Genomic DNA, 25473 nt, shown 5'->3' on the forward strand with positions numbered 1-25473 from the left:
AGTACCTAGGTAATTGCACGGCACTCATCCGTTGATTGGATTCGATTTGACCGTTCCAGGTCGTTGTAGTTGTTGCAGTAGTATGGAAACGTAAGCAGATTGAATGCCTCAGGAATCAAACAAATCAAATTTCTCTTCTGCCGCTAAACATCGCGCTGTACGGACATCAATTTATTACATAGTCGCCAATTTCTTCACAACTCGAGTCTCTTCTATTCTATCCCCATTCTATTCACAATTATTTCGACAATCACGATAAAAACGCGACATCTCAATTTTCAAATCAATATTAGATTTGAAGAATAATGCATACTTAGATAAATTACTCCAAGTCTTTGCAGTCGATCCCACATTTTTCGCATGCGACATCCCTAAATACCCAATACTCATTTGATGACAACTTCTTCATCTCGAGTTTGCGCATCATTCTGACAACAATTCCAACAATCTTGTTTCCCTGGCGATTCAAGATTTATCGACTCGATCCGAGAGGACGCGACAATCATTGTAATCATTGATCCTCGGTCCTGTCGATCACCAAGTCGCGTCATCTAAATTCTCAGCCTTACCTTCGCGATGAATTCACCGCAACAAGCAAATGCTGCTCAGCTGGCAGCACGCAGCATCAAAGCGAAACCTAGAGGCAGATTGGCAGGCCAAAAAAGTAGCGGCTTCCCACCCTTACAAAACAACAACCCTAATAATAATGCTGCCGTTGGCAGTGGAAGCGGTGGTGGTCTGTTTGGTGGAAGTGTAGCTGCGCCCGGTTCATTCAACTTTTCAGCGCCGGCTGGAACACCATCTTTCAGTCCTTCATTTGGAGACTCGACGCCAAATCCGTTCGCACAATCCGCTGCATCAACCAACCACGATGACCCACGTGCAGATACAACAGGTGAAGAAGCTCTAAGAAAAAGCAAGGTATTCAGCGGTGGCTTCAGAGCAGCTGGTGAAGATGAGGAAGCCTTATTTGCTTCGCACTCTCCATTCCATCATAATAATCAACAACAGCAATCAAATACTTTAGGTTCTTCCAATAATACACAACCACAAAATATGTTCGGTGCAACAAACGCGACGCAGTCGAACGCAGGTGGATTCCAGTTTGGATCTTCAACTTCGCAGAATCAAACATCAACTTCAGGTTTCGGTGGCTTCAATTTTACACCTACATCTCAAGCGGCAGATAACAATAGTAGTTCTACTTTTGCCTTTGGTTCCTCGTCACAAGCTCCACCTGCAGTGAATAATAGCACCCCAGCCTTCAATTTTGGCGCGACAAATTCAGGTCCGGCAGAAAATTCTTTGAATTTTGGTGCAAATTCACTTTCAAAGGCACCAAATCCTCTCACCCTTGAAAATCAAAAAGCAAGTAATGTTTATTCTGATCCATCTCAAATTCTCTTTGGTTCCAATAACTCCCCAACAACCTTTTCTAATTACCAACCGGCAACTCAACCTTTGACCAACAGTTCTTTCATTCAAACGAAGACGCCGGAAACATGTTTGGCAACCACAAAGTCGAGTATCCTCTAGAAGCTGGGCAAGCGCCGGTACAACCTTCTCAAATTCAACATCCAATGGGCCAACTAGGATTGTCCGCCGACTTTAATTATCGTGGAAGTTTCTCAGCCAGACCAACGGAGTCCCTCTTTGGCAATGGCCATATGCTTACGGACTATCGTGCTAACCAAAATCAATTGTACAGGAAATTCGAGTACCTCATTCGGACAGAACAATACCAACAATTCTTTTGGTGCGCAAAATAACTCATTTGGCGGTTCCTTTGGTGGTGGCTTCGGTAATCAAGCCAATACGAGTTTTACTGGTCTCAGTTCTACCAATGCTACACCTTCAAGCTCTCAGAGCTTGTTCGGCAACACTACTGCAACCACATCTGCTCCGTCTTCCTCTTTCACCTCATCCTTCCCTGCAACTTCAGCTGCTCCAAGCACCACGAATTTGTTTGGAAGCACTTCTGCCTCATTCCCCACTACATCAGCACCAACCACTACCAATTTGTTTGGCAGTGTTAACTCGTCATTTCCTCCTGCGACTGCTTCGAGCACTCCACTTTTTGGTGCTGCTAAGCCTGCCGAGGCTACCCCAACTGCTTCGAGCAACTCATTTTTCGGTAGTGTCAAACCTGCAGAGTCGACGCCATCTACTTCAAGCACTTCCTTCTTCGGTAGTGTCAAACCTGCCGAGTCAGCTCCAACAGCTCCAAGCAACTCATTGTTTGGTAGCCCTAAGCCTGCTGAGTCAACTGTGTCAACTTCAAGTAATTCACTGTTTGGTGGGTTCAAGCCTACTGATTCGACTCCAACTTCTTCAAGCACGTCGAATATCTTCGGCAAACCCCCAGCAACGCCTGCCTCTTCAACACCTTTCACCGGCTTTGGCAAACAAGCAGAATCAACTCCAAATCTGTTCAACCCTGATAACCAGATCAATGGCCAAAGCAACAATCTATTTGGATCAAAATCTGCAGAAGAGCCAAAAGACAAGCAAACTCTTGATCTGTTCAGTCCGAACAGACTAGCCGGCCAACAACTGTTCGAGTCAAATGCAACGAACAGTTCGCCAGAGAAGGCATCTGCCCAGACCCCAAATGCTCTCTTCGCAAGCTTTGGCAAGTCAAATTCTTCAACAGAACATCAACTGGGTGGTGCAGTCAAAGAACAAGCTGTAAGTTTCTTTCCTGATTCGTCGAATGATGAAGCACATCAAGCTAACATTCCACAGTCCGCTGCTCCATCCACCAGCCAATCTGAATCTTCATTCAAGATTCGCGGTACTGCTGAGGCGTCTAGTTTCAACAAAGCTTCTTCTCCTTTCAAATCAGTTGACACCCCAACAGACGCAGCACAACCCATTACAAGCAACCTGTTCGGTGGCTTCTCTTCTAAAACACAAGATTCTCAGCCCTCTAACGGATCTTTGAGCAACGGCTCCGATTCATATTCAATGGCTCTCACTGCTCCTACAGACTCATCTTCGCAATCTCCACCATCCAATAGCAAAGCACTTGCTCCGGTTAAGAGAGCACTTGCTCCTGGTAGATTGTCCGATTTTGAGTTCCAAGTTTCTGAACCCACAGACATGGAGATGGATACCAATATGCCTGTTAACTTCAACACGATCCAAAGAAGAGAATTCAAGGCCCTTTGGCGCATTGCATCTGTGCAAAGATCAATGGCAGCTTACTTCCAGCATTTGCCTCCTGGGGCAGACCCATCTAAAGGATTAGCATGGATGGAAGCCAAAAAGAGAGAGATTCTTGCAGAATATAACATTGATCATATTTCCAACAAGCGAGACAGGGCAGCGGCTGATCTTGGGAATGATGAGAATCAAGAAAACATGAGCCCTCAAAAGCGAGTTAGACAAGATAGAGAACGCTCACATCGTATTCCCAGCCCAGAAAAGCGATCGCGAAGTACTCGTAGTCCAGAAAGACAACGCTCACGTGCGACACATGATTCCGAGTCTGAGATCAATGGCAATTCGGTATTGAAAGCACCAAAACTTCAGCCTGGCCGTTCATCCAGTCCAAGTAAATCGCCTTCGAGAAGTGCAGCTCCAGAACCAACTCCAAGTAAGAAGAGAAGAAGTGAAACTCAATCGGAAATTGGTGGAGAAAGTAGCGGACACAAGAAGAGAAGACCTGAACAGTCGAATAACAACGAAGGAATTGACAGTGGTAACAGCAAGAAGAACGAGGAAGTTGACACTGGTAGCAGCAAGAAGAGAAGAGCTGAGGTTTACTTGACTCAAAATGATCCTGAAGGTATTGAAGATGGCAAGAACAGTAACAAGAAAACTTTAAACGGTTCTAGTTCAAGCACTTCTAACATGTTCAAGAACATTTTGGACAACCCAGATAAATCAACAAGATCGGTCAGCCCAGAGAGAAAGACCCGGGCATTGCCTGGAGCTACTAAGGAAGCTGCATCAGTACCAACAGCAGCACCTATTACAAATCCATTTGGAAATTTGGCAGGTGCTTCTCCCATCAAGTCGAATACCGCTGCAACCTCTACTACGCCAAGCAAGCCTCCAGTCTTCACTTTCGCACCTACATCTACCACGCCTACTACCCCCCCAACCAAACCACCTACATTTACTGGTACTAGCGGTATTAAACCACCTACCTTTGCCGGCGCTCCTACTGGTGGTATCAAGCCACCAACTTTTGGCAGTGCACCCGTCAATTTCATGGCTCAATTTGGAAAAAAGGCTGTTGAATATGCTGAAGATAACGAAAAGATTTTGATGCAAAAAGCTAAGGATGAAGATTTTGATTCTGAGGACGACGACGAGGCTGAGTGGGAGGCTAAGTACAAGGAGAAGAGAGCTGCGGAGCTTAAAGAATTGGAAGAGCTTGCAAAGGCCAAGGCTCCTTCTTTCCTCGTCAAATCGACCGACACCCCAAAAGCCACCGAGCCAAAAGAGACTGTAAAACCAGCGGCTACAAACATGTTCGGATCAGTCGCCCCCACTACTTCTACCACATTATTCGGACAAGCTAAACCTGCTACCGGCGCTGCTGAGAGTATTTTCAATTCGGCAAAAACCTCGAGAGCATCAACTCCTAACTTGTTCTCGAGCACTGGATCCGTCCTTGATGGCGCTGCAAGTGCTCCAGGAAAGACCCCTTCATTTTCTGGTAACCCATTTGCGCATCTTTCTGATGCAGAATCCAAGAATCAGAACGATGAGGACGATGGAAGTTCTGATGGCGGTTCTAACAGCGACGGAGAGGGTGAAAAGAAAGATCCAAGTTACCAACCAAAGCCAAGCAAGACCAATACAAGTACACCTGGTACTCCAGTTGATGAGAACGGCTCTAGCATTTTCTCAAAAAAAGCACCCACTGAACCACCAACGTTCAATTTGATTGGCTCGGCTGCCAAGACTGATGCAGCCAAACCCACCCCTGGTACTGGTGGAAGTCTTTCTAGTCGTATGAGTTTTGGTGCTGCTCCAGAAGAGAAAGACGATCTGGCACCAAAGCCAGCTACAAATATATTCGGTAACTCTTTTGGCGCAACTTCTAGCACTCCCGAAGATAAAACCTGGAAGCCAAATACACCAATTAAATTTGGTAGTGATGCACCATCTGCGCCAGTTTTCAACTTCACTAGTGCTACACCATCCTCCTCTACCCCAACTAAGCCAACAACTAACCCATCGGGGGGATTGTTTGGTAGTTCTGGAACTTCGGCTTCTACTCTCTTTGGTGGATCTACCACTACTACAGGATTCCAGTTCGGCGGTCCACCATCTGCTCCAGCTTCTTCATTCCCTTCAGCAGATGCATCTCGGGCCAATTCACCTGGTGCGACTACCGATGGCGCTGATGACAACGATCCCGAAAAGGTTCATGCTCAGGTGAACCTTTTGGAGTCTAGTCCAGGCGAAGAACATGAAGACGCTGTCTACTCTGTTCGAACTAGAGCTTTGAAGTTCAATCCAGCAAAGGCCGGTGAAGAAAAATCTAGTCCATGGGATACCAAAGGTGTTGGACCATTGAAAGTGCTTTGCCATAAAGAGACGAAGGCTACTAGAATTGTTTTGCGAAGCGACCCATCAGGATCTATCATCATCAATAGATCACTTCTTTCGCAATTCAAATATGAGGCCAGTGGCAAGACTGTCAAGCTTAATACAGTCGGTGATGATGGAAAGTTGGAAACATGGGTCCTTCAACTCAAAAATGTTGAATTGGCGGAAGAATTTGCCAAGTCGTTGGAGGAAAACAAGATCAACAACAAGTAAGGGTCACTTATATCACTTTATATCATGCTTTTTTCAGCGGGAAACGATAACATGTTCATGGAAATAATTTGGGCGTTTGTATTGCATAGCGCGGAATGGGAAAAAGAAGATTACGATTGTACTTGTATTGCGACTTTGATTGTGTTTTTACCTTTTTTCTTTCAAGATTCTCAATGTTAATGGAGATGGAAGGAGGAGTATTTTATGAGCATACTATTCAGTGGCTCCAGCCTATTCGAATTGCTTTACACATTTTCGTACAATAGATAACATCACTTTGTGGGTGGGGAACTACGACTGTGGGATTTTGATAAGGGTTGTATATTGATTGGGCTGTGACCCCTTCTCTTTTCAAAATTTCCATGGGGCATATAGAACCTTGATATTGATGAATGTGTGGTTTAGGAACTCGAATCTGGTCGGAAAGGATTGTAGATAGTATAGGGTCATCCTTCAGTACATTTGTACGAGCATATAACGAAAACATTAAAAATTATTTGTTCATTGCGTTTGTTGGTGTATGTGTGAGATGGTTGTTTTCAATTCGGTATGAACGTGATAGGTATATGGTCTACAATTACTCCCTCCAGGGAACTTCTCTCCGTCCCTTAAGATTGGAGAAAATGATAATACAACTTGATGAGTGTGTTTGCCAAAATAGAGGCTTATATTGAAGTTTCAGCTCGAGGTAGGTCCTGGAAATCTCTCACTGGTTTCAATAATTTGTTTTCCCTTTGCTTTTTTTTTTAACACCTAGATAACTTCTTGTCCTCCACCATCAAATCTTTTGTGGGCACCACTTCCTAGGACTATCCTGTTACACTTTTGTCTTTAAGTGATTCCGTTATCTTTTTTACTGTATTTTTCATATCAAGGAGCATAAGCTCCGTACTTACTAGGTATCTAACTCACAGAAATATCAAAGCACCACCACGACTAATAAGTTCTCAACATCGCGTGGGGGCATAACCGATATCCCTACATTGTGTACGTCCCTGTATCGTGCACATTTTTAAACTCACTCTACAACAACTTCAATATTTAATAATAAATATATTCAATAAGATATAAAGCTATAAGTTGTCTAAGAGTATAATAAGATATAATAAATTAGAAAAGAAGATTTAAAACTTCCTTATTTAAACCTTGTAGGAATCTTGATCTGTTGGTCTTGTTTCGACTGTATAACCCCTTCCCCTTCTTTTATTATTGATTCATCCATTACTATTATATTAGAGGGCTCTATAGTTTTCTTAGATATTAGATCTATAGTATATAAACCTTTTTGAAGCTTTAAATCTCTTTTAATAAAAGATCCTATTGATTTACAAGCTCTTTTAATCTCCTCTTTAATATCTCTTATAAATTGATAATCCATCTCTCTTTATACTACTCTCTCTTTAGCTTCAATCACCTCTTTTTCTTTTTTAGCTTTCTTATTAGCCTTCTCCTGTATCTTAGCTTCCTTTTTCTACTTTATAGTAAGTGTTTTCTCTAATTAAAAAATCTTAACTTTTTCAATTTGAAAAGGGGAATATAAAAAAGCATTATTAATCTTTTTTCCTATAAGGTTTAAATATTTAGAATAAATCCTTTTTTTCTTTTCTATTTTTAGAATCTCTTTTAGACTTTTTGCTTTATATAATTGAATATTAGTTTTAGTTGTATTAACAAAGGCAGTTTTAAAAAGCTTCAAAGTGATTTCGAGGTTTTGATTTTATCGAAATTCTAATTTAAATCGATATAGAGCTTTTGATATATATAATGTTTTAAATTTATTTTTTATAAGCTATATTGATATAGATAATGTAATAGCTTTTCTAGCTTTATATTAAATATAGTAGCCTTCTTGTTAAGTAAATAAATACCTGCTTTTTTGAAGGATTATTGTCAAGGTACGGGTAAAGACTTATATTATACCATAAGGGTAGAAGAGCTATGGAAGAGTGAAGCCCTATTTATAGAAAGTAAGGCACGCTAGTATACTGTATCTGAAGCACGAAGGCAACTACAGATTATGTAATTAGCGCCGTAACAGTACCCCCCGCTCAAGGCAATCGGTTCACGATTATAATATTAATTGACCTTTTAGAAAACAAAATAATATTAAAATACTCTAATTTCTATTATTAAATTAAAATAAACTTTCTTGAAAATAATAATCAATTACTAAAGCTTTTTAGATCTGCTTTGACCTCAATTCGGGAATATACTTAATGTAAATACTAACAAGAGATCAGGAGTAGTAAATCTTTGAAGCCTACCTAAGCGGGTGGTTCTAGCTTATCTGGATTTGCTAAATGGAAAGCGATGATTGTGTCTTTCTAGCCGCAAAGGTCTTCAGCGGGTTACCAAAATGCTGAATAATATTTCCATTTGATTTGATAGTGAAATCCATCCTCATTATAACAATCAAATAGTTTATCGAATTCCTACCACTTGATTTCCTTATTCGTTTCGTCATTTCTTTCTAGGATACAGCCTTAGTTTCAACGGGATTCGGTTTCGTTAATCACTTCTTGACCAGCTAATCCAAATAAACAATAAAATAATCAAAATAATAAATTGTGGAATACTAAAAAGATCTTAAAACTAATAGGGAGCTGGAGTAAACAGACTCGTTTATAAACTTTTAGAATCTTATAGAGGCTATCCCATTTGTTATCACCTTTTTTCATCAAGCAATTGATTTTCATATTCTTAGTACTAACTCATACTTTATTACCTTCTTTATATAAAGAGACATTGGTACAAGTTTTGTTAATATAATCTTCATATCTCTGAATGGATTGAGCAGCTAGGGCTTTCAATTTTGTTAGAATGATATCAAATCGATCCACAATCTCATTAGTTTTTAGAAACTCATATTTGTATTGATATAATAGGTTTAGGGAAACAGATAAAAAGAGCTCAACATTAAGGCATAGATGAAAACTATAATTAGCAAAGAATAGGGATATACCAATAGTCTCTGAAGTAATATTATTAAATGCAAACTCTGTGAATGAAAGCCAATCGTACCAATCATTTTAATAGAAGTTTATAAAAGCCTGAAGATATTATTCTACCATAATATTAATCCTCTCTGTTTGTTTATTGGATTTGGGGTAAAACAAGGAGGATCGTTTCAAAGTGATTGATAGACACTCAAATAAATACTTCCAGAATTCTGATATAAATTGTAAACCTCTATTGAATACTATATTGTCAGGTATACCATATAAACAATAAACTTTTTCAACAAATCGATTGACGAGCTCCTCTGCGAACAATTTTATAACCAGAATGAAATAATATATTTTGTTAGGCAGCAGATAACTGTAACAATATATTAATGCTTTTTACTATAGCATTTGCTGATTGATAGTAATGTAATATAATCAATAGAGATATCGGATTAGAAGCGGAATAATACTAATAGGGATTCTAGGAATCCGGATGTGACAAGATGGGAGGCTTTGGTTCGAAAACAGAGTTGATAGGCTTATATATAAATTTCGATTTCCCTCAACATATTAGGCTATCAGTATGTATAGAAAACAAAATCAATAATTTTAACTCGACCGGGATATCCTGCCAAACCAATAGAGTACATTCGATATATAATCTGGATGCGAAATTCAGTAGAGAGAAGAATAAAGAAATAATTGCAATAGAAAATTTTATTATTAATTAATTTATAATCTTAAAAAGCAATTCAGAGATCTTTTTGAATCAATAGCAATTAATAGCGAGCAATTAGATTTTGAAATGTTTTATGCATAATAATAACCAATTCGGATGATTTGTATGCTTTATTGATAAGATCGTCAATCGGCTTCTCAATATTAGAAATAATCATACCTATAGATATTGTAATAAGATTGATATTATTATTTGTTTGTCGAATAAAGTCCTTGAATGTAGTAATGTTGAATACTCTTTTCGGAAAGACTATTTATAAGCAATTCTTGATTTAATCGTTATTAGGGTCAGTATATACAAAGCGATCTTCTGCTTTTCTATTCAATATATCAAGACAAACTGCTTTAAGACCCAGTCTATATATAATATAAAAATTGAAACCAATCAGGAATTCAGCCTATCTAGCTTATCTTTAATTCAATATCTTTATTGATATAAAGTATTCTAGATTCTTATAATCAGTAATGATTTCGAATAACTCTTGAATTCTATATAGTTCGGATCTCCATTCTTCTAAGAACTTGATGATAATTAGTAGTTCCTTATTATAAATCTTATAGTTATATTTGATAGCATTGTGTTTTAAGGAGAAATATATAACCAGATGTAGTTGGCCCTTATTGTTATACTAAGAGAGTATTTTGTTTGTAATCTAGTCGGAAGTATTTATCTCAATAACTATACAATAATAATAATCAAATATTGCAAGAACTGGAGTGGAGATAAAGATATACTTCAGGTTTTCAAAGGTATTCTTTTGATTAGTAGTCTAATTTTATATATTCTCTTTTTTCAATAAACAATTTAAAGATTCCATAATTTTAGAAAAATTGCGAATAAAATATTAGTAGAAATTGGTGAACCCTAAAAAGTATTAGAGGTCTTTTAGTTTAGTTAACAATTTTTATTTGAGGATAATCTTAATCTTATTAGGGTCCATCTTGATATCATTAGGAATAATAATTAGGCTGAGGTATTTCATTCTTCTTGTTTCGAACTTGCATTTATCAATATCAATTTATAATTCAGTATTAATAAGTTTCTATACAATTTTATAAACTTGTTTTTGATAATCTATAATATTCTCAAAGTAGATTAAGATATTGTTTAGATATATTATACAATTTTTATCCAAAAGATTAAAAAGAATATAATTGATATAATTCTGAAACGAGATAGGAGTATTACAAAGGCCAAAAGGTATTACTAGGGATTCGAATAAATCAAAACAAATTGTAAAAGCGGTTTTCCATTTGTAACCTTTCGCAATCCGTAGTTTATTAAATATGGTGATAATATTTAATTTAATATAAACTTTAGTATAATATAAGGTATTAAGAGTTTCTTTAATTAATAGCAGTGGATAACAATTCTTAATAATAATATTGTTTAGTTTACAGTAATCCTAGCAAATTTGAACGCCCCCCCCGGGCTTTATAATTAAAAGAAATGAAATGACTGATTGGGAGTGGGATTCACGAATGAATCCTTTATTTAGATTATTATTAAGCCATTTGCAAACGATTTAGAGTTTGGCTAGGGATATTGGGTAATCTTTATTATACAGAAACTTTTTATTTAATATAATCTCGATCTTGTAATCCCAAAAGCGTTGTAACGGAAGCTTGTTAGTAAAAAAAAATAAAAACTCAGTGAATAGATTGTAAAGCCAGGGTGGTAGCTTACTTTGAATTTTTATTATAGATGGTATGGGTTGGTTAGTTTTTTCCATAAACTTTTTGATATCGCTTTTTATAATATTATAATGTAGTTAAATAGGATCGTTTGTTATTATACAATGTAACTTATAAGCTCTATCTAATTCATCCCAGATTACTTTTGTGATATAAGCTTTCTGATCTTTACAGAATTGAATAAAGCTATTAGTTGTGAGGAACTTTATATTGTTCATTTTCTATCAGATATTTCGTAAGGCGTTAGTTGATTTCTCAGAGGGTTTCTATAGTGATAGAGGGTTCAATGGGGGTAAAACGTTTTGGTTTCGTGGTGGTCTTTTTATATATCCTAGAGCCTGTGATAATCTGCGCTGGGGCCGATTTCAGGATTGACCGGTTTGGTATCATCTTGGTGCGGGTCTCTGTTTTTCCGTTGATTCGGTGAGTGTAGCGGCAGTTTGAGTCGGGTGGCATTGGATTAGTAGGATCTATATTATAAAGGTTTTTATCAGTATTCTTTTCCATAGTTGAAGTTGAAGGATTATATTCCAAAAGTATCGATTGGTTTTGGGGTGAGAAGGAGAGAGTCTGAAGACTTTCGTCAATGATTTCTTTGGTAAAGGCACAATATGAGGTTAAGGTAGATTTCTTTAAAGTAGACTTCAAAATAAACTTCCAAACGGGTATACATAATATTAGATTGAGCATTGTGTCTGCTGGGGTCGGCATATCGTTACAATCAGGGACAATAATTGCAATAGAGTTAACTAGGCAGCAATATCTGAAACAATATGTGGATATGAACTTAAGAGTCATTGTTGTCCAATTAATGATAGGGTTATGACGCTGAAGCTATGGAAAACCGAGGATTATAGGGTCCGCGTCAGAAAGATTGGTAATATAGAATAAGCCAATTTCTTTATAATTATTAATCCATAAATCTAACAGTATATACTGAGATAGGATATCAGAAGTCCTTCTGTTTGCAAGTAACAGGTTGTGGGTAGTAGGGAGGGGATGTATAGAGATATCAAGTTTGGATATAAGAATTCTATTTATAAACCCATATCCCATGGCTCCACTATCTACTAAGCCAATAAATAGAATAATCATATTAAATACAAGGAAAATTTCTATTGAGATTTTAAGAGATTTGCTATTTATTGTTTTAAAATATAAAGAATCCCTAAATATAATTGATCTTTTAATCTACAAAGATAAACTTTTCACAACAAATCTCAATTCGCAATTATAAATCGAAATTAGTCTTTTAATATGCTTGGCTAAGGAATTGAATTTCCATTATCATCCGAATATACAAAGCCTTCAACAAATCCGCCCAGATTTTTGCTATTAATAGGGACTGGAAAGGCGTATCGAAATGGTGTTGTGGCAGTCGGAAAACAATTAGCAAGCAGGAATATATTCTGGTAAGTAAGGCTATAAGCATTGCGATAGGGTCCGGAGTTGTAATAATGATCAGTAATAAGAAAACAATGAATATTCGAAGCGTGTTGGTTTGTAACAGGGGGACAATCGGGGTATTGTATAATTCCTGAATTAGTATTATATTTTGCATCGTTATATTGCTTTTCTTTGCAATTGAATTTGATATAACCAGGCTTTTTGCAATAAAGATAGAGGCCAAGATCTAAATATTGTTTTCTATTATAATATAATAAGAGTCGCTAGCCTTGGCAAACAGTATTTAGTTGTATAGAATCTCCAAAGGGATTAGACATAGATATTATAGCAATAATAGCAAATTTCTTTTTATTAGATTTTTTCTGATTGCTAAAGTTAATATCTTGGTTTTTGTGTTGATTGTTAAGATGAATCTTCTCTTCTAAATCATTATAAATACCTTATTACTAGATTACTCACACATCGATATCGGTAGCAGAAGGTTTATTAGGGCAATTAACTAAAGTATCGATTAGTTCTTATAAGACTTTGAGTTTAAGATTAGCAACTTGTTATTCAACAATCTTCTTACATTTGATAGCAAGCTGTTTGAATTTAGTAATAAAGTTACCAAATAGGGTCTTCTTCATTTTATATTTATCATAATCCATAAAAGCTTTATATAAGAAATCTAGAATCTAGTATTACTTATTTAATTTATATTAGATACCTATTACAATATGTTATCCAGAGGGCTAAAGATCGGAATTATACACATTATCTATAATTATATCAAAGTATATCTGATTATTTGTATAAGTAGGGTCAGAAAGTAGACTAACAAGAAATATGATTTTCTGAAACTTTAATTTATTTTTGTAATCCGTAATCAAGCAGCAATTAACTGTATTATGAAAAATCGTATATTAATCTTGACACTTTGCGATATCTTGTTTATTATTATTGAACTTTTCGGGAGCAGCGAAATATTTACAATAAGATAAAGCTTGTGAATTATTGTGAACAGCAATCTTCAATATCTCAATTGTATCTTTCAATTCAACAATCTTTGATTGAACATTGATGGCTTGGATCTGAGTAGTAACAGCTTGGGCTTGTAATGAGCCTGTGATCGATTTGATCGATTCAAATACAACTTAAACAATAGCGAAGTATATAGCATTTGAATTATTAAATAGATCTATAAAGGGAGAGATATCGACTTTGGTGGAGTTGAGAATGTAGTTCAAGAAAAGGAACTGCAAAGATAAGCCAGATGCAAGTGCTTCTAGTGCAGATGCTTGTTTACCCATCTTCAACACTTTTTGAGGCTCAAAATATCGACGGCAGGGTGTACAATAAATCAATAGTAAATGTGATTAGTATAATCGGAACAAAACATTGATAGGGCTTTGAAAATAAAATAAGAAATAAAGTTATAATAGCTTATTTAAAGATGGTATAAACTGTTAAGGTATGGGTAAAGACTTATATTATACCATAAGAGTAGAAGAACTATGGAAGAGTGAAGCCCTACTTATAGGAAGTAGGGCGCGCTAGTATGCTATACCTGAGGCACAAAGGCAACTACAGATCATGTAGTTGGCGCCGTGACAATTATAGTATATTATGGGAAGTTGCAGATTGAGCCCAAGCTATTTTAAAGATGGCCCAAAAGTTGTATTTCGATATATTAATTAAACCTCTGCTTTTATACATTCAATTATTGAGTTCTATGCTATAATTCATCGAAAGGGGGAGGAAATAGCTTATATCGAGTAGTTATAATCGATATATAAAATAGAAAGACAGAATCAATAATATAATCTTCAATTCGTTATATTTTGATATAAATTTCATATTGATATAACTAAAATAATTATCTACAATCAATAGCCGGTATTCTTTGTCTGTTTTTAGATGTGTATAGTATTAAAAGATTTTTGTAAGCTAATTAAGCCCAAAAACATTAAATAACTACCTATTACTTGAGGTTTTGAAATAAGCTTAATCTTTTATACCCACCTCATCAATCTATATATCTTATAGATTGCCTGATTCCCTTTTATAGATTAAAATAGGTAATAGAGTTATATCATCGGTAGCTATATATACTAAAAGGATAATGAACTCTTTTGATTTGTTTTATTTAGCTTTCATAATTCTATCTCTTTTATATATACTAATATTCATTATCCTTTTTATAGCTTTCCCAAAATTAATCAGGAACCTCTTTTTATCCTAATTATATATGTTTTTTTGATATAATATTGTATTTTATGATTATTTTTATTAATTAAATAGATAAAAGAAAGAGGTTAGCAAGAGCTTTTTTAAATAATATAAATCAATAACAATATAAAATAGTATTAATAAGATTATAAAAGTATTCAAATATATCTATATTATCGGTTTTGATATATAAATTATTAATGTAATAGAGATATCGACTTTGAATATAACTTTTATATTACTTAACAAAATTGGTTATCCAGTTTTTCTCTATAGAATACTCTCTTATCTCTTCTGCTAAATTCCTAACTATAATACTTATAGAAAATATAGATCTTTGTATTAACTTGTTAATCTGATTTAATAAAGCCTTTTTCTGTTCTAATAAAAGATATTGATGTATATCGATATAATTTATCTTATAGGAGGTGGTTTTGCCTCTATGTTGTTTTGAGAGTGTAGTATAATCGATTCTGTATAAATGAGCTATCTAGATGTATTTAGGATGTTCTTGGTCTTTAATATGATTTAGCGCAAGCTCTATATGGCTTTCTGAAGACATATTGTTGTGATATTTAGATGGTGATATTAATGTTTTTGAAAGCTAAAAAAGCGTGCACGATACAGGGATGTGCACGATGTAGGGATATCGGTTAGCACGTGCCGTAAGTTGTAACACACAAAGTCCTCCTTCATCATAATCCTCTCTAGTCGAATACTATACAACCCAAATCGGCCTTCCGGATAATTCCAACATCATATGTTCAATCAAGAATGCACAATCTCCACTCTCCTAGAATTGTTACACAGTGGCTTGCTCTCGCATGCAAAAGCGATGCACCAATGTCGTCGTCGCTCTGCGGTAGAAATTTCTCGAAATGTCGCGAATTTTTTTGTCCCACCTGTTTTTGGATCCCCACATCTTGAGGCTTCATGTGTTCCGTGAGAATGGATTGTGCTGTGCCCCCCTTTTTTTCTTGCTATATATAAAGAGACGAGCTCCGATGGATTGGGATGTTTTATGCATGGTATTGATCGGCGAGAAGGTTATTAATTTTATTGGTTTATACTGATTTTTAGTCGTCGGCGACTGATTACTTGTTTCTATGATCTTTTGTTTGCAAGTGGTAGTCGGTGGCTGTGTTGCATGTCAGCGACTGGACGATCTTCCATATTCTTCTTCGTAAATTTACTGGCTGAGATATAATTTGTATATTTTGTTTATTGCTAGAGAGAGAAATAATGTCTTCAGCACCGTCGGATCTCTCTCTAAACCCGGATCAGAGATACGATAATGATCAAATGATCATGGCTTGGATAGCGGCTTTGGTCGCTGCGGGATGTCCTCCTTTTGCAATGGCTTATGATACGACATCTTCGATTTATATGTCAAGCGCCGAGGGAGAGGAGACGGTGTAGATTACCCTGAAAGGTGGGCTCTGTGTGAGTATGATATTAGATGTTAGGGTTTGTGTGGGTTGAATCGGTACGCTTACGGAAATCCGGTCGAGGAATTCTGTAGCGCTATTCTTGATTATCGCAATTCCCTTTGTTGGCGTCGGTTTGGACATTGGAGTTTAACATGGAGGCCAACTTCGCTTGGTCTATTACGCACTTTCTTGTTTCTCCTATTCTATCGACTTTCGTATGGATGTGCCGGCACTGCAGCACTTGGTTGCACTAACGCAAAAATCATCACGACTTATGAATCTACATACCTCCACTTTCGCATTTCGGCATCTGGGAAAAGAGAGATTAGTCGGAGGCTGATTCCCTATCGCTGTATCCCGGTCGAAATCCACAAACGAGCGAGTGGAGAAAGCATCTTGACTTCAGATTTACGTCTCGACATCTCAGAGGAGGACCCCTGTATGGGGAGAAGTACAATGATTGTGGATGCTGCCATCCGATTAACACCCTTGAATCGAAGAAGGGTAATGCGTATGCCAACTTCAGTTTATTGATATATTAGTAGTACTAAAGAGAACAGGACTTTGTGATTTCTCCCCGTCGAATACGGAAGATGCAACGGTATCGACTTGGACTTGGAGGGCGGAATCTAGCTACCAATTGAGCATTCTCGAGAGTTGTCCAGGACTTTCGGGAAATCTTGGAAACGAATTGAATTTCTTAGTTGGTGTGCACAAACCTTTCTTGCTCAACAACCGCACACCTACATACATACCTAGGTATGAATCTCATCTGTCTCGTCTATGCAGAAAAAAAAGGGAAACATGGTAATGAATGGTAGACGCAGCACGGTGGCATCCTTTACACTTCACATTTCATCATCCAAACCCGAATTCTTTCATCCATATCAATATTCATTCATGTACTATACATATTCATATTTCCCAATGCACTATTCAAGTAACCATACAACTCAATACAATAAAATACACCATGACACTTAACACTTAACACCTCCGACCTAAACCCTGTCCCCGCCTACTTCAGAAACAATCATTGGATATCGAGTAAGTTGACTATACAAAATGAACACCTGTCTCTTCTCACAAGACACATACTACATCTAAATTTCGCTAAGGTAACCCACCCCTTATCAGCGAAATTGAAGAGTTGGTCGTCCGTCCATCCATTCCTTAATCCATGTCAAATCTAGAATCTAGATAGAGCAATACCAAATACAATGTACGCTGAGGAATTATCTCCTGTATCCCCTTTCCTTCCTGTGTTGGTGAGATCCTAGATACCTGAGAAGCTGTTGGCGATCTATAAATATGATAGTTAGTGGTATTACAGATGCCGTTGGGGGTATGGCGGGGAAAAGGGTAGGATTTTTAAGAGTGGATGACTGTATGACTTTGCGAGCTAGGAGTGGAGAGGAACGAGGATTTGTCTTTGATAGTGGTGATGTGAGGAGATTTTGATATGGATGTGCTGGATTAGTAGATAGATAGATAGAGTTGTCTTGCTTTGATTTTTTGATACTGGCTTTGCAATAATATACACGGTGTAGTAATGCAAGATCACGCTTATTCAGACTATCCTACATAATCATGATGCGATGATCAAGCTCTTAATAATTGAAGAGAAACCGCAATGGGGAATATGGATCCTTACGATGACTGCGTATACATAAATTGGCAATTTGATAAATACTCAAGAGATCATATGTGTGTATTTTGTGTATATTTGGGTTGAGTACATGGATAGCGATAGTGTTAGTGATTCAGATGTTCAGATGGAGAGAATGCAAGCAAGCAAGCAAGCAAATGCAGATACGACATATCTATCCATGAATCCTTAATCTCGTAGTATACAGTTTCTGCCGATCAAACGTTGTATACTAGCTACGAGCACTGTATCCAGGGTTCCTGGGATTTAAGAACCTTTCTATTTGCACATTTTTATTAGCCAGCGTTCTTTCCACTTCCTCAATTTCCCCCACACAAACCAACAAATCAACAAACAGAAAAGGGGTAAACGAAGAAAGGAAGAAAAAACTCACTCCACCCCTCTCATCCTCCATCCCAATAACCGGACCCATCTTCGCTCCCTCTGGAAACTCCACCTGCACCTTCTTCTTCGCATCCTTACTCTGCCCACTGGGCTTCTCCTCCAACCCCGCACTGCCACTCTCCCCCTTCACTTTCTCCTCCTTGCTCTTCTGCGACTGATCATGCTGCACATTATGTTTCTCCGTCTGGGCATCCGTGCCTGCGTTTTCGGACGCGGGACGGCCTGTCCAGGGTGTGCGGTAGGCGGTACTGGTGGAGTAGGAGCGGCGGCGTTGGAGAGGAGAGGCGGCTCGTTGGATGGAGGGTGCTTGGGTGTGGGGGGTGGTGGGGGTGTTGCGAAAGAATTGGAGATGGAGACGGGGGTTGGGGGTTAGGTGACGGATGCGCGAGGCGGGGGAGGTGGAGAGCGCGGGGGACATGGTGGAGTGGGTGATGGTGATTATGGTTGAGAGAGTTGGGGATTAGGATTATGGATTGATTGATGATTGATTTGTGTAATAAGTATTGCAAGTATGAACCAGGTATGTATATTTCTTTGTCTCGAGAATGTCGAAAGAAAATCTGAAAGGAATACACGAAGAGAAATCAAAATCAAAGATACAGAATGCGATTGTGCGAGAACCATATAGCTAGCGAGAAGAAAAAGGCTATTACATAGCTTCCAGAGCTTAGATCAATAGTTCACTATGAAACTTTCTCCTTCCTTAGCTAATCGTTCAATTGTGCATTAGTGGTTACTTGGCAGACGGTAATTGTATTGGATTGGATGGGATGGGATGGGATGGGATTTGATGGATCGATCAATTCAATCGATGTCGTCACAACTCTATATCGAGATCTAAAATGCGGGGAATGTGTTGTGGAAATGTTCGCCTCTCTTTTACCGGATGAACTACTGTATGACGATTGAGGGTGAATGATTGGTCAATTCGTGTTTGTGCCATGTATTATTAATGCCTTGGGATTGGAGAATACTAAAGCAGAAGAATATATCAGAATTTTTAAGCAACTGTTCTCTAGCATGTATTCTTAGACTCAGTTAGAGTGAGAGTTTAAGCTAATGTGTGCTCTTTCTTGATTGTGCTAGGAAATATCGTGGAAAGGTAGAAAAGATCAATCGGTAATAACCCATTCGCTTATTGTTGTGATATTTACTGCTAAGGGAAATCTGCGGGGATATAATCTCATAACAACAATAATTTGGCACAAATTCAAAACCGGTACCTGAACGAAAGAACATATTTGATGTATGTCAATAACACATAAATCAAGTAAATCTCGAATATATTTAATCCTGAATAGGACCTCATGAACGCCATGTGCTATGCTAAATCCTTCTTCCTAAAACGCCAGGCCCATAGTATCATGAATACATTTTGAAATGAAGATTGTAAGCTTCTCATGCTCTACCGACTCTGAAGGAGAGAATCTGGTAGTTGTTAGTAAAGTTTCTTCCAGCATGAAAGGGAATTATACGCACATCATTATGACCAACAGAAACAATAGCATCTTCTGAAACTCTTACTCCGCCAGCACCTTCAACATAAGCCAAAGGAGCGTCTCCCATAACCTTTCTCGCACACTCTGCGACTGTAGTATTTTTCTTCACCAATACACAATCCCTGAATACCTTCTCACTTCCAGATCCACCACTTCCTGCCATTAAACTTCCTACGTTCCTTACAGGAAATACTGGTACTAACCCTAGTAATTCTGCTGCTCGGGAAAGTACTTGTACTACTCCCGTACTTCCAAATCTGTAAAGAACCATATCCTTTAAATTCTCAATTCTGTTTTTGAGCTTTTCGTCCAATTCTTTTAGACCTCCTCCAGTTTCATCGCCATCAGCAATTAAATCCTCCCTCGTATCCACAAACTCACTTCCTTCCGTATATTTCACAAAGCCTTGCTTAGCCAATCTCCTCAAGAAAACCTCCGAAACAGCACTGCATAGCACTATACTCTTTGGATCCTGCATCTTTGCGATCTTGCTTATGTTCTTATCCGCATCCGCATGATCAATCTTATTGAGCGCAATGACCGTTGGGAACTTCTCATCCGTAAAAGCATTCACCACCAAGTCAATTGTTTCATCAGACCAATGCTCCAAAGGCTCCTTCAACGCCAATTTATCCAGCGTCCGCGCAACAACCACACTTGTACTTCCATATCCAGAAAATTGGCCCTGTAATGTCTCAACAGCTGTAGCTTTCACAGCTACGTGTCTCCGTTTTATCGATCCCCATTTTTGCATCAAATTTCCTCGAATCCATGCTACTATCTCTGAACGTAACCAAACAATATCATAACTAGGATCATAGCCTCTTGTTGCCTTTCCTTCTGCATCTGTTGTACCACTTACGTCTACGACATGAATGAGTGCATCTGCGTGACGTAAATCGTCAAGAAACTTATTTCCGAGACCTTTTCCTTCGTGTGCGCCAGGGACGAGACCAGCTACATCGAGGAGTTCGATAGGAACAGAGCGACGACCATCGATACAGGAACCGTAGTTGGGTTTGCAACGGGATTGAAGATTATAGCGAGCGCAGGCGCAGTCGATTTGGAGATATCCAATTGCGCGTTGAGGGTCAATGGTTGTGAATCTGGAAGTGGCTCAGTATCTTATCTCTCTCTCTGATCTTGTGCGATTGCTCCAGTTTCTTGTATGAGACGGTGTGTATTTGCGCAAATAGTTAATAGAGTGGGTGCTTACGGAAAATTGCCTGTATGAGAGAAGATGTAAGTAAATGGAGGGGTAATTTTGGGTCGGATGAAATGACATGGGGGATATTTACGTACCAACTTTGGAGGTAGCATCTGTAAGACTGTTAAGTGTTGTACTTTTCCCTGAAGAGGGTTTGCCTACGAGGCCGATGAGAGGATCTCGTGGCATATCGTGTGGTGGTTATGAGATGGGGTGAAGAGGATGTTCTTTGGACGTGCATAAACATAAAATTTGTGTATGGATGCGCTGAGCATGGGCATGGTGGGGTTGATACCTGAGGCATCATGAAAAGGTCAATTATCTATCAATTCGACTGGTCGAGGTCATCGTCACTGGGAGCTCTCGGAATTTGTATTTTATTATCTATAATTGCCACTCATCTGTACACTAGAACTTCTGACAAAGCTTTGCGGATTCGGATTTGTTCTCTGAGATTCAAAGCCTGTTTAAGTCTAGGCAATTGGCGACCTACTATCGTAGGTAGACATTGATTGTCAGTTGAAGATTCGTCGTTCTTAGAGTATCAGTCAGTCCAGCCAGAGTTCGGATGAGCATCTGTTAAATCTAAAGTCTTAAATGTCTAACGAGGGTTTATTGGTGTTACCCAAGTGTGAGCAGCTAATTAGGTGTAGACGCACGCTGATTGTGTATTCCCATCTTCACTTGATAGATTGATATCTCCGGACCATACTCGTATATTCATCCATAATCCAGCATCGGAAATGATGTGTGCTTAATACTCTTTCGGCCCCAAATTGGTACATAACAGCTGTCTCATGCGAAACTGTACTTACTCAGATCAAGAAATAGAGCCCCTTCTTCGTTTGAATGTGCAGTACAATTAAGTTAGTCATGAGCTTCTCAACGCATTCGTTCATAAGCTAAACGGTCGAGATTCTTCTAGAACAGTACCCTATGTAAAGATATGGTCTTAGGGTAACTTCGACTACCTACGTGTAAGTACAGTCAAGCTAGGTACAATGAAATGTGAATCAACGTATCTTCTCACAAACCTATTATGTGCGATCTTTCGTGCTGATACCGTGACACCGTTTGTACTAATACTCAGCCACATGGCACATCAAATAGACCAAGCTTTCTAAATGCAGGATCTAGAGTCTAGACGTCGCTTTGACTCGTGTAGCCTTATACAGCACCAATACGCACCAGTACGTACCAGTACGCACCAATACGCGTCTGCCCAAGAAATACTAGGATACTTTCTGTGCAGTACACAACCCAACCTCGTCATTTCATAGTGGCTTTGAATTTGGAAAGATGCGGGATTCGGAACGTCGAGATAATCAATTGGAAGAAATGATCAATCACACGATGAAGTTGACAGCCAAGAATTCCGAATGTTCCATGTACATCATGGATATCCTTTGCCGTGTATGCGGCTTAGCAAAGTGTAGATTAAAGCGAGAGACGAATAAGATATTGAATTTACAATCACATGAAGTTCCAATTCTCCGAACCGCCACAACTCAGCCACAGAGCCACACCTGAAGGTCCCCGCAGCAGAAAAAGAACCCAATCGGGATGCATGCGGCACTGAGAAAAGTCACTTTCCGACACTCCCGGCAATTACCATGATGCTACTTCACATTTTGTACTCGTTCATTTTTATTGTTGAATCGTCGCAAAATCGACGAGAACATACAAACAAGGCGAATTTATTTGTTGAACACCAGAATTTTAATATCATGCAGGTTCCTCGATGTGCATTCATCATGCTTCAGATTTAATTATTTCAACAGGTAAGATTGGCTGACTGATGTTTTAATTTCCCTTGGAAGATACATCAAAAAACATGATGGCGGAAGCAAGCGAAGGGAGAAATGGGAAAAGATATTATGACGTAATGAGGTTTAACCATTTACTGGTCACCGTGGTTGGTCTGGTCAATAGAATTTCTTGGTTGGGCCACACTTCACCACAATTCCAAACGATCTAATCTATTTTCAGCCATGATAGTGCCAACTCTTTTCTTGCGGTTAATAATAAGAGGTGAAATAAGGTAAATTAGTGACGTTGTACTCCCGACTCAAGCAAAATCGGGAAATCGTACCATTCAAGTTCCACACGTCCAAAGCCCAACTTCTTCTCGGTGCTCATACATAAAGGTCCACTTTCCCTTTGGTTAGCTACTTACTTTTGCAAACATACATTCCAATCTTCTCTACATCAAACATCGAACATCAAGACAAAGAACAAGAACTCTTCGTTTCCACGACACCCATCAATCCATCAACCAACAACACCCGTTAAATCAACCTTTTACCAATTAAATCCAACATCATGCCTTTCACAGCAAGGTAAGAATCACTCTCCATCCCAATCCAATCACTTTAGACTTTGTCGCACGGCAGTCGAGTCAATCAAACCAACGAGTATCGCATACTAACATTTCACAATAGCGATATCTGCAAGATTATTCTCGCCGTCATCTTACCACCTCTTGGTGTTTTCCTTGAGAGAGGTTGCGGTGCCGATTTGCTCATTAACAGTAAGACTATCCACATGTTGCTACTCGCAAATGATCAAAATACTAACATGCTCCATAGTCCTTCTCACCATCCTTGGATATATCCCCGGTATCATCCACGCTCTATACATCATTCTGAAGTATTAAGCTTCTCATGACAACGACTTTCCTCAAACTCAAAAATAAACGATATACCGCACTCGACTTCGATCATACGATACCTCCAATCATCTTCCTACCTCTTTTACATCTTCTCGAAATCAGGCCTGACCAATGCGGTTCATGCTCAGACATATTAATGAATAATCAACCTCTTGGCATCGGAAGAGTCGGCTGAACAACATTTCTCGGCTTGGAATTATGATGGCTCGGGAGTTAGACATAAACATGCATGGACATGGGTCATTTGGGACGATTATGATTTTCTGATTTTATACTTTTTCTTGCGCATTTCATACATGGGTTTTTTATGGAATGGTTCTTTTCGTTAGGTTTTTTGGCAGCATGTCTACGGACTTGCGGTGCAATATGGGTCTTCAGGGAGGGAATTGTACAGAGGACTGGGTGGATGGATAATATAATGAATGATTACAATCCGATTACAATTATCTTTTACTCGTAGAACATGAAACGTTTGGGAATATGCACGTTGTGATCATTGCTGTGTTGTCAACTTTTCAATACAATCATGTACCCGTTGACCGATTGAGCTGTACTAAGGAGGATTGAATGTTTTGTATTGCCCTCACCGACCTGAAAAACCCAGTAGCCAAGCCGTTGTAGAAATTTGAAGCTTCCCGCTCTTGGAGAGATCGACTTCATGAATACTTACTCAATACCTAGCTGGCCTAGCTGGTTCTTCATGCATGATGAACAACAAATGCCGAACCTGAGTAAACAAACTATTGAAGCTTTCGTTCCCCACTTTCAGCCCTCTCGAATTGATGCCTTTTAATTAAGGCACAAATACACGGAAGTCAGCTCCGAATTACATAATCGATAAGCGACTCACACTCTTGGCGGCCCACACAGAAAATTTCAGATTTTCGAACCTCCTATTTCAATCTTCATCAACATTCAACTCGGCGTAGGATAACCATTTCTTTGCGACCACACGGAAATCAATCAAAATGCCTGCCAAAGTACGTCCATGAATAAGAACCGCTTTGCTGTTGGCCCGCTCTACCGCAGAGTTATGGCGTGATACAGTAGGCTAACTTATTTTCTCTCAAATAGGCCGGAAACAAGAAGGGACCAGTCGTCAAGCGCAAGTTCGTTATCGACTGCAAGCAACCTGCCAACGACAAGATCTTCGATACCGCTGCATTCGAGAAGTTCCTCCAAGACAACCTTAAGGTCGATGGATTGAAGAGCAACTTGGGCGACAAGGTCACCATCGCTAAGGAAGGAGAGAGCATCAAGATCGAGACCTCTGTCAACTCTGGTCACTACCTCAAGTACTTGTAAGTTTTTTCCCATGAAATTTTATTTCACATCTCTATTGGGCTGAGAATGTATGCTAATTCGTGGCGATAATAGGACCAAGAAGTTCCTCAAGAAGAACCAATTGAGAGATTGGCTCCGTGTTGTTTCCACCTCCAAGGGCGTTTACGAATTGAGATTCTTCAACGTTGTTGGTGATGAGGCTGAGGAGGATGATGAATAGATGGTTACATGTAACATCTAGGATTGATAAATGATACCCATGATGGACTGGACTACGGACTAGAAGATCGTGAGGAGGGTTGGGATATAGCAGTGATAGAAATAACCAATGCTATATTACTGCTCTCTCAATTTGTTTGACTTTGGATATTGATGTGTGACTGTGAAGTTCTCAATGTTGCTATTCGATTTTGGTTGATTTACATGCGCAGCTTCGGGTTTATCGCAGAATTAAGGTCTACAGCGGAGCAGTGTTTTCTTCCTCGCAATATCTCTTTCAACATGCCCCTCTATTTCACGGGAAGTTCCAGTGTATAATACACGATGAAGTAA

General features: G+C 38.6%; 5 protein-coding genes across 5 annotated transcripts; 3 read left to right on the forward strand and 2 right to left on the reverse strand.

Moving 5' to 3' along the window:
* Positions 1-576: 576 nt before the first annotated feature.
* EAF02_005253 (uncharacterized protein) lies at positions 577-5781 on the forward strand (the record flags this gene model as incomplete). Its single annotated transcript, XM_038901301.1, has 3 exons — positions 577-1525; positions 1709-2688; positions 2746-5781. The coding sequence occupies 3 exons, from the start codon at positions 577-579 to the stop codon at positions 5779-5781; spliced, it is 4965 nt and encodes a 1654-aa protein (XP_038758641.1).
* A 12085-nt stretch (positions 5782-17866) lies between these two features.
* On the reverse strand, positions 17867-19004 carry EAF02_005254 (uncharacterized protein). Its single transcript, XM_038901302.1, has 2 exons — positions 18250-19004; positions 17867-18134 (listed from the first exon to the last, which is right to left on the reverse strand). The coding sequence occupies exons 1-2, from the start codon at positions 18676-18678 to the stop codon at positions 18123-18125; spliced, it is 441 nt and encodes a 146-aa protein (XP_038758642.1). The 5' UTR covers positions 18679-19004; the 3' UTR covers positions 17867-18122.
* A 654-nt stretch (positions 19005-19658) lies between these two features.
* On the reverse strand, positions 19659-21155 carry EAF02_005255 (uncharacterized protein; the record flags this gene model as incomplete). The annotated part of the gene is made up of 4 exons (XM_038901303.1): positions 19659-19688; positions 19740-20865; positions 20976-20985; positions 21062-21155. The coding sequence occupies 4 exons, from the start codon at positions 21153-21155 to the stop codon at positions 19659-19661; spliced, it is 1260 nt and encodes a 419-aa protein (XP_038758643.1).
* Positions 21156-22642: 1487 nt separating this feature from the next.
* EAF02_005256 (uncharacterized protein) lies at positions 22643-23748 on the forward strand. Its single transcript, XM_038901304.1, has 3 exons — positions 22643-23305; positions 23408-23496; positions 23555-23748. The coding sequence occupies exons 1-3, from the start codon at positions 23289-23291 to the stop codon at positions 23620-23622; spliced, it is 174 nt and encodes a 57-aa protein (XP_038758644.1). The 5' UTR covers positions 22643-23288; the 3' UTR covers positions 23623-23748.
* Positions 23749-24477: 729 nt separating this feature from the next.
* EAF02_005257 (uncharacterized protein) lies at positions 24478-25272 on the forward strand. The gene is made up of 3 exons (XM_038901305.1): positions 24478-24617; positions 24712-24938; positions 25015-25272. The coding sequence occupies exons 1-3, from the start codon at positions 24606-24608 to the stop codon at positions 25139-25141; spliced, it is 366 nt and encodes a 121-aa protein (XP_038758645.1). The 5' UTR covers positions 24478-24605; the 3' UTR covers positions 25142-25272.
* Positions 25273-25473: the final 201 nt, after the last annotated feature.

This window comes from Botrytis sinoallii, assembly GCF_014898435.1.
Source record: "Botrytis sinoallii strain Bc 23 chromosome Unknown BSIN_008, whole genome shotgun sequence".
Lineage (NCBI taxonomy): Eukaryota > Fungi > Ascomycota > Leotiomycetes > Helotiales > Sclerotiniaceae > Botrytis > Botrytis sinoallii.

Bases quoted from the DNA above. Each gene is read 5' to 3' on its own strand.
- EAF02_005254 (XM_038901302.1), bottom strand. From the start codon at position 18,678: ATGTCCCCCGCGCTCTCCACCTCCCCCGCCTCGCGCATCCGTCACCTA.
- EAF02_005256 (XM_038901304.1), top strand. The intron at 23,497-23,554 runs GTAAGACTATCC...CATGCTCCATAG, and splicing joins TGCCGATTTGCTCATTAACA to TCCTTCTCACCATCCTTGGA.
- EAF02_005257 (XM_038901305.1), top strand. The intron at 24,939-25,014 runs GTAAGTTTTTTC...TGGCGATAATAG, and splicing joins GGTCACTACCTCAAGTACTT to GACCAAGAAGTTCCTCAAGA.